Genomic DNA, 9,666 nt, shown 5'->3' with positions numbered 1-9,666 from the left:
CAGGGGAGGGAAGGATTTCGATGTACCAGTCCCAACAGTATAAATAAATAAAAGGAGCAAGAAGGTTCTGAGCTCTGAGTGGCAGATGAAAAGGTTTTCATACTCACCATGCTCCTCTGGCCTGCATGACGGCACAGCTAAGATGCAACAGCAACCCAGAAGTGCCTAGCAGGATCTTTCCTTTTAGAGACCCTTCCAATTTGCATAGCTAGACAGAAGCAAAGCCTTTCCAAGGATTGCTTTCTCCCCGCAGGTGCCTGCCCTCTGCTGGGCTTCCTGGTCATTGGCATTTTGGCATCTCAGGCCAGCAATCTGCCCTTTCCTGGCTAAGTAGAAACCTTTGTAGTACCACAACTAAATGTCTCTTGGGCAGTGGGACAGCCAACCAGCAATATAACCAGTACCCAGTTTTTGAATTGTCTCCTCATATTAACCCTTTAGCTCAGTGTATTAGTTTCCTATTGCTGCTGTAACAAATTACCACGAACTTAGTGCTTAAAACACAAATTTATTATCTTACAGTTCTCAAGGTCAGAAGTCCAAAATCAGTTCCACTGGGCTAATATCAAAGTCTCAGCAAGCCTGGTTCCTTCTGGAGCATCTAGGGAAGAATTCGTTTCCTTGCCTTTTCTGGCTTCTAGAAGCCACCTGCATTCCTTGGCTTGTGATCCCTTTCTTGCATCACTCCAACCTCTTGCTTGTCATCACATCCCCTAATACTGCTCACTCTGATCTCCCACTTTCCTCCTATAAGGACCTTTGTGATTATATCATTGGGCCCACCCAGAAAATCCAGGATAATCTCCCCATCTCTAGAACCTTAATTTAATGACATCTACAAAGTCCCTTTTGCCATATAAGATATATATTCACAGATCCCAGGGACTAGGACATGGACATCTTTGGGATCAATTTTCAGCCTACCACACCTAGGCTTCTGCAACACGGAGTAGCAAAAGACCACTGGACCAAGAGTGAGGAGAACTGGATTCCAATCCCAGCTCTGCCACTCCTTCCTAGTTGGGTAACCTTGGGTAGGTCCCTTCACCTCTTCAAGCCTCACCTTCTACTCTTGTAACCTGAAGATAATAACATCTAGCTCACAAGGTGTTACTTGAATGTATGAAAAATCTCTGTCTAAGCATAGTAACTAGCACAGAATAAGGCACTCAATAAACATGCTGGAAGGGGGATGTTAGCATGGGGAGAGAGGATGAGCAGTTAGCAAACAATTGTGCAGATGAAAGATATTAAGGTGCTAAAAGAGACAGGTAATAGTACGAATGGAAAGCAAGAGAGGGGAGATAACTGAAGAAGTACACATGAGTCCAGATTTATAGATTTCCTTGGGCTCAGGGTAAAAATGATCCTCATTTTCCACAATGGCTGGGCTTTAGTAACAAAAAAAAAAGGCTTCCACTTAGTCTCATCTCAAGCACCTTTGAAAAAAACCCAAAGCATAAAAGTGTCAGCTTGAAGGTCAGAGGTAATAGGATGGGCAAAGGCATAGAGGCACAAACTGGCAAGAAAAGGGGACTACATGCAGTCTCCATGGTGGATAAGAGTCAGGACAAGCTCTTGCTGGCTGTCCCACACAAGCTTCTTGCCTGTCTGCAAATTTCCAACACGTATCGCTTACAAGCTGTACAGTCTTAGGGAAATAAGTCACCCTCTCTGTGTGCCTTGGTTTCCTCATCTGTAAAATTGAGGTATTAATAGTACCTAACTTATAGAATTATTGATTAAATGAGAATCTAAGCTGTATATTTAGCACAGTACTCAGCACCTAAAGGCCCCATAAATGTCAGCTGGTATCATCATTGCTACAAGAAGGCTCAGATGCCCCAGAAGTCCAGGGCTGTTTCCTCAAAGTGCCTCCCACTCCAAGAAGAGACCAAAGCCTCAAATACTGATTCTCCTACCCTGTCTTACCCTATCATTTCTCCCAATCCACACACACACCTTTCTACAACTGCAGCACAGGCAGGTAAAAAGAATAAAAGCAAAAGCAAATATATAACTATATATGTACATACATATGTGTGCGTATATATGTGTGTGTGTGTGTGCATTTTTGTGTGGTCTGAAAAAGGCCTTTGCAAAATGGTGCCTGAGCTGGAACAGGGAGGGAGAATTTTGAGGAGGGTTTTTTCTTTTGAAATTACATGAATATATTCTCACTGTGAAAATATATAACAAGTCAATATATATTGTGACAACCACTCTTCACCCCCACCAATCCCACCCCCCTGCTCAAAGTTATTCATTCTCTGTCAACAATCTCCTTTCTATGCATTTATACACACGTATAGCTGGAGTTTGGGGTTTTATTTTCATAAGGGTGTCCAGACTTTGCATATTGATGTGTGACTAGATGTAACAATCAACAAGATGTCTTGGAGGTCTCTCTGTAAGGACATATAAACCTATCCCATTCTTTTCACATCACTGCATAATATTTCATAGTAATGCATGAACCAGATTCAGGAAGAGATATTCAATGTCGCTGCTTGTCCTTGGGGAAGATGCAGCTAAACCATTACAGGCAGACGGCTGCTCTAGGCACCACAAGAAATCAGGCACAACTTGTCTTAGATATCTTCCTAGAGCTCCTCTCGTGGGGGCCTGGCTCCACAGGCAGGCTCTGCTGAAGGCTGGTGTCTCCCCCACTCCCGTTCCAGCTGAAACTCCTGGTCCTCAGTCCCATGCCCTCAGGGTGGATGAAGTACCCCGTTGTATCCTTTTACCTTACATGGCAAAAGGCACTTCGCATTTATGGGATAGCTTAACCAGAGAATAAGCCCTCTCATACTTTACCTTCTTCCCTTTCTCAATCCTGGTTTGTATGCCTTTCAGTGCTCCACTCTAGAGACTCTGAGAGCTCTCAGCCTGCTCCAGTGGGGCAGGACCGCAAGGACCAGCCACCGACCTCCCAGGAGGAACCACATTCTCTGTGGCCTTGACCTTACGGCATGGGCACACCCCTAGGACACACAGCTGAGACCACGTGGTGGTGTGGGAAAGGGGGTAGGAAAGACCAAAGGGGACAAAGAGGTGGGGTAGCTAAGAAAGATGGGAGGGAGCTGAGGGAAGGGAAAAAACTCCCAGGGGCCCATCAAAAACAGACTGTGTAGGGACTCAAAGACAATTCAATGGGAATAATGATGTTTTACACCACTACAGGAATCTCCTCTAAGGCCTTCCTGAAAGGTGTGCATTTAGCCTTTGCTTGCTTACTTCCAAAGACTGAGAGCTCACTATTTTCCTAGGCTGCCTAAGTTAGTTCGATTCAGCTTGTGGGTTCATGAGAGGACAAGAGAGAAAACAGGAAAGTGTTGATGCCTAAAAGAAAAGAAATATATAGGGCACAAGCAAAGGAAGAGTAAACTAAGAAGAGCATTTGTTGGAGGATGGAGGGAGAAGAGACCTGGGCAGCAGAAAATACCGGTGTAGTAAGCAGCATAATGCCTCTCCCCCCACCACCACCAAAGATGTGCACATCCTAATCCTCGGAACCTGTGGCTATGTTACCTTACACAGCAAAAGGCACTTCGCAGATTGATTAAGTTAAGGACCTTGAGATGGGGAGGATATCAGGGATTATCCAGGTACACTCAATGTAATCACAAAGGTCTTTAAAAGAGGGAGGAGGAAGAGTCAAAGCCAGAGAAGGGGATGTGACTATGGAAGCAGAAGTTGGAGTGATGTGCCATGAGCCAAAGAATGCAGGCAGCTTCTAAAAGCTGAAAAAGGCAAGGAAATTATCCTCCCCTAGAGCCTCCCAAAGGAATGCAGCCCTATCAACAATTTGATTTGAGCCCTGTAAGACCCACTTTGGACTTCTGACTTCAAGAACTGTAAGATAATAAATTTGGGTTAAGTCACTATGTTTGTAGTAGTTTGTTACAGCAGGAAAAGGAAACTAATACAACCAGGCACCTGAGAGTGGGAGAGAGGAAAGGACAACTTTAATGTGCATACAGATCACTGGAGATCTTGTTCAAATGTAGACTCTTCTTCAGTGGGTCTTGAGCTGGGCCTGAGGTTCTGCATTTCCACCCAGCTCTCAGGTCACACCAATGCTCTGGATCTGATACACACTTTGATTAACAAAAGACTAGAAAGAAGACACTCAAAAAAAGTATCTGTGTAATATTTTACAGCTCATGAAGCCTTTTCATATCCATCATACCTCATTTTATCATCCCCAAAACCCTGTGAGGTAGGTATTATTGTCCCCATGTTACACACGAGGAAGCCAAAGCTAAGTCACAGAGGTGAAGACATTTCTCCAAACAAAATCATAGAGGTAGTGTTGGGCTGGCCCCCAGGTATCCTGACTCCAGAGCCTGTGCTTTTGCCATTGAACGCTGATTCTCACCCCTGGCTTCATATTAGAATCACCTGAGGATCTTTTAAAGCTCCAGATGCATAGGACACACCCCAGACTAATGACATCAGAATCTCTTGGTGTGTGACTCAAACATCAATATTTTTGGAATGACCAAGTGAGTCCACTGCACAGTTAAGGCTAAGAACCATTGCACTAGAGCAGTGGTTCTCAAAGTGGGGGCCCTGAACCAGCAGCATCAGCATCACCTGGGAACTTGTTAGAAATGAATATTCTCAGACCCCAGCCCAGGCACAATGAAGCCAAAACTCTGGGAGTGAGGCCCAAGAATCCGGGTGTTAACAAGCCTTCCACGGGATTCTGATGAACACTTGAGTTTGAGCATAGGCATAAAAAGGGCCATCTCGACTCCATGCATGGAGTCAAGGGCTGGAGAAACAAAAATACACCTTACATCCAGGTATAAAATTAGGCCAGGTGCTAAACAACTGAAATCAGCCTCTTAAATGGATGTACCAAAGAATAAGAACTGTTCTAGATTCAATGCAATCCCTATCAAAGTCCCAATGACATTTTTCATTGAAATAGAACAAGGAATCCTAAAATGTAATATGGAACAACACCAGACCCCGAATAGCCAAAGCAATCCCGAGAAAAAAGAACAAAGCTAGAGGTATCATACTCTGATTTCAAAATATACTACAAACCCATAGTAATCAAAACAGCATAGTACTGGCACAAAAACAGACACACAGGTCAATGGAACAGAAGCGGGAGCCCAGAAATAAACCCACACATCTATGGACAGCTAATTTTCAACAAGGGAGCCAAGAACATACAATGGAGAAAGGAAACTCTCTTCAATAAATGGTGCTGGGGGGGCTGGCCCCGTGGCCGAGTGGTTAAGTTCGCGCGCTCCGCTGCAGGCGGCCCAGTGTTTCGTCGGTTCGAATCCTGGGCGCGGACATGGCACTGCTCGTCAGACCACGCTGAGGCAGCGTCCCACATGCCACAACTAGAGGAACCCACAACGAAGAATACACAACTATGTACCGGGGGGCTTTGGGGAGAAAAAGGAAAAAATAAAATCTTTAAAAAAAAAAAAACAAAAAAAAAAACAAAAAAAAAAAATAAATGGTGCTGGGAAAACTGGACAGCCACATGCAAAAGAATGAAAGTAGACCATTATCTCACACCATACACAAAAATTAACTCAAAATGGGTTAAAGACTTGAATGTAAGATCCAAAACCATAAAACTCCTAGAAGAAAACATAGGCAGTATGCTCTTTGATAGGGGTCTTAGCAGTATCTTTTTGAGTATCATGTCTCCTCAGGCAAGAGAAAGAAAAGAAAAAATAAACAAATGGGACTACATCAAACTAAAAAACTTCTGCACATCAAAGGAAACCATCAACAAAACAAAAGGACAACCTAAAAATTGGGAGAAGATATTTAAAAATCATGTATCTGATAAGGGGTTAAGATCTAAAATATATAAATAACACATACAACTCAACAATAAAAAACCCAATTAAAAAATGGGCAGAGGATCTGAACAGACATTTTTCCAAAGAAGATATACAGATGGCCAACAGGTACATAAAAAGATGTTCAACATCACTAATTGTTAGGGAAATGCAAATAAAAACTACAATGAGATAACACCTCATGCCAGTCAGAATGGCTACTATTAAAAAGACAAGAATTAACAAGTGTTGGAGAGGATGTGGCAAAAAGAGAACTCTTATACACTGCTGGTTGGAATGTAAACTGGTGCAGCCACTATGGAAAACAGTATAGAGATTCCTCAAAAGATTAAGATTAGAACTACCATATGATCCAGTTATCCCACTGCTGGGCATTTATCCAAAGAACACAAAAACACTAATCTGAAAAGATATATGCAGCCCTATGTTCATTGCAGCATTATTCACAATAGCCAAGATTTAGAAACAACCTAAGTGCCTATACACACACACACACACACACATACACACACAGTGGAATACTACTCAGCCATTAAAAAGGCGAAATCTTGCCATTTGCAACAACGTGAGTGGACCTTGAGGGCATTATGCTAAGCAAAATAAGTTAGATAGAAAAAGCCAAATACTGTACGATTTCTCTGTGAAATATAAAAACAACAACAAGAAACAAACACATAGACACAGAGAACAGACTGATGGTTACCAGAGGGGAGGCGGGGAGGGATGAGGGCAAAACGGGTAAAAGCCCATATGTGTATGGTGATGGATGGAAACTAGACTTTGGGTGGTGAACACAATGTAGCCTACACAGAAATCGAAATATAATGATGTACACCTCAAATTTATATAATGTTATAAACCAATGTCACCTCAATAAAAAGTAAACAATAATTTTAAAAGGACTATCCTCAGGCTGGCAACGGGAAAACCCAATCCCCACACCAAAGCCTTTCTGATTCTTTGTAGGAGAGTCATCTGCCAAAGGCCCTCTCACACTGTCAAAACATCCTGGAATATATTTGCCTCCAACTCTGCATCTTGCTCACCACTCCCTCACTTAAAACATTAATCTTTCCCATTTGTGCTCTCACCTGAACTGAGTAAATAAGCTTCTAATAGCTCTTCTCCCCACCCCTCTCTTCTTGGTATCCAAGATGAGAGTACCAGGCAAAAGGTTAGTTCTAATGCACCCGAGCAAATGGATATACAACCTAAAATAGGAGTGACATACACAGCTGCCCTCCCTGAGCCCATTTCACCTACCTCAGCAACACTGCCACCCTATCCCTGGAAAATGGAAAATTCCACAACCAAACATTAGTTCACTTTCCAGAATGCAATCCACCTCCTCTTCTCCTGTCCCAAAGATAGCTCTACAGGATCAAGACAGGCAAGGCTTGCAGTGACTACTCATGACCAGAGACATGGCCCGACATGGTGTAGAGAAAGTTCTCAATGAGTAGACCCAAGAGACAGCATCTTTAGACGGGGAACGGGCTCTATTCTAAACTGAATGACAGCTATTAACAATTCTCTGCTTGTTTTTCCTCCCCTTTTGAATCCTCAACTAACTGAGTTCCGAGGGATGAGATACAGGGGAAGAGCATACCCTATTTGAGAGAATTAGAATCTGAGGTGTCAGGAAGCAAAAGATAAGAAACAGCTTAAATGTGTGGTAACCCCCCTGAAAGTATGGTGTGCCCTGAAATAGCTTGCTTGCCTTCACTTCCCACTTCGACTGATTATGATCATCTTGCTTGATTAAAAGAAGTCATAATAGTAACTGAAAATTAGTTATTAAGCAAATGCTTAATCAAGCTGAGATTAGTTGTTAAGGTAGTACTTGAGGTTTAGGAAGAAAGGAAGTCGAAACTTAATATCAAGTTATGGAGGAAGAAAAAGTGTGATTAGAGTCAATTATATCTTCTGCGAGACAGGAGACATGATGAATCCCCAGTCCCTCCAAACAAAGTCCCTGAAGCATCAGTAAAGGGAGAGAGCCTGGCAAGACATTGTGTACCAGGTACTTGGGAGTTGTCTAGTAACTTGGTTGCTGGAGGGGGAGGGACTAGCTCAGGGCCCAGGGGGAGGTCTGCTCTGGAATTGCTGCCTTCAGAGAGCTGGAGAGGCAAGAGGCTGAGGACTGAAAAAGAGAGGGTGACCAGTAGGTTCTTCTTAATGACCAGCAGGATCCCAAAGGTGGAGAGCTGCCAGCCTGGACTGCCAGTGATGATCAGAACTGTGCGGCAGCTCTGAACCCACAGCTCCTTCTTCCCCAGCCCGTGAGAATTTGAGCTGGAGAGCCAGCATGCCCTGGTAAGTGGAAATCCTGCCACTTCAAGACATGGAGTCATCTTTCCTATTTGGAGTGATCCTTGCTGGCCTGGCCTCCCTCATTATTGCCGCTAATGCACTAGTGGCCATAGCTGTGCTGTTGTTAATCCACAAGAATGATGGTGCCGGTCTTTGCTTCACCTTGAATCTGGCTGTGGCTGATGCCTTGCTTGGTGTGGCCATCTCTGGCCTAGTCACAGACCAGCTCTCCACTCCAGCTCAGCCCACACAGAAGACCCTGTGCAGCCTTCGGATGGCATTTGTCACTTCCTCCGCAGCTGCCTCTGTCCTCACGGTCATGCTGATTGCCTTCGACAGGTACCTTGCCATCAAGCAGCCCCTTCGCTACTTACAGATAATGAATGGGCTAGTGGCTGGAGCCTGCATTGCTGGGCTGTGGTTGTTGTCTTACTTCATTGGCTTCCTCCCACTTGGAGTCCCCATATTCCAGCAGACCACCTACCACAGCCCCTGTACCTTCTTTGCTGTGTTTCACCCACTCTTCGTGCTGATCCTCTCCTGCATTGGCTTCTTCCCAGCCCTGCTCCTCTTTGTCTTCTTCTACTGTGACATGCTCAAGGTTGCCTCCATGCACAGCCAGCAGATCCGAAAGATGGAACATGCAGGAGCCACGGCCAGAACTTACCGGCCTCCACGGACTCCTAGTGACTTCAAGGCTGTCCGCACAGTGGCTGTTCTCATTGGGACCTTCACTCTGTCCTGGACCCCATTCCTTATCACCAGCATTGTGCAGGTGGCCTGCCAGGAGTGCCGCCTCTACACAGTGCTGGAACAGTACCTGTGGCTGCTTGGTGTGAGCAACTCCCTGCTCAACCCACTCATCTACGCTTACTGGCAGAAGGAGGTACGGCAGCAGCTCTACCAGATGGCCTTGGGAGTGAAGAAGCGGCTCACCTCATTCCTCTTCCTTCTCTCGGCCAGGGATGGTGCCCCAGAGGGGCCCAGGGAAAGTTCCTATCACATCGCCACTATCTCCCACGCACAGCTTGATGGCTAAGACGGTAAGGGCAGAAAAGCTTCAAAGTGCCTTCTCCCTCCCCTCTCTGGGCCCTAACTAGATCAGATGGAGCTAGGAGAATGAGAGCACTTGCTTCAGGCAATTGACCACTCCCTGCACCCTCTCACTCCAGACTGAGAGGTAACTGAGGCAGAGTGCTGACGTTTTTTATAGTCAGTTTCCCCGTTTGCAAATCTCCATTCCTCTCTGTCCTTCTTTTGCAATGAGTCTGGTTCTCCTGTACAGGTATACTTAATTAAAGCAAGAAATGAACTACTGAAAAGATGCTTAAAAATCAAGTCATATTTTTGAATACACTAGAGCAGCACTGTGTAACAGAAATATAATGCAAGCCACATATATAATTTTAAATGTTCTAGTAGCCATGTTAAAAAGGTAAAAAAAGAATGAGGCAAAATTAATGTTACTGTTTCATTTAACCTAATATATATCCAAAACATCATTTCAACAGGT

At 44.4% G+C, this 9,666-nt stretch overlaps 1 protein-coding gene across 1 annotated transcript; it reads left to right on the top strand.

Moving 5' to 3' along the window:
- Nucleotides 1–8,005: 8,005 nt before the first annotated feature.
- On the top strand, nt 8,006–9,386 carry GPR119 (G protein-coupled receptor 119). The gene has a single exon (XM_070258002.1). The coding sequence runs from the start codon at nt 8,185–8,187 to the stop codon at nt 9,190–9,192; it is 1,008 nt and encodes a 335-aa protein (XP_070114103.1). The 5' UTR covers nt 8,006–8,184; the 3' UTR covers nt 9,193–9,386.
- Nucleotides 9,387–9,666: the final 280 nt, after the last annotated feature.

The sequence above is a fragment of the Equus caballus genome, chromosome X (assembly GCF_041296265.1).
Source record: "Equus caballus isolate H_3958 breed thoroughbred chromosome X, TB-T2T, whole genome shotgun sequence".
Lineage (NCBI taxonomy): Eukaryota > Metazoa > Chordata > Mammalia > Perissodactyla > Equidae > Equus > Equus caballus.
The sequence above is the reverse complement of the archived record's forward strand: the minus strand, read 5'-3'. Positions and strand labels throughout refer to the sequence as shown.

What these genes read in the sequence shown, in the direction of transcription:
- GPR119 (XM_070258002.1), top strand. Translation starts at nt 8,185, where the DNA reads ATGGAGTCATCTTTCCTATTTGGAGTGATCCTTGCTGGCCTGGCCTCC.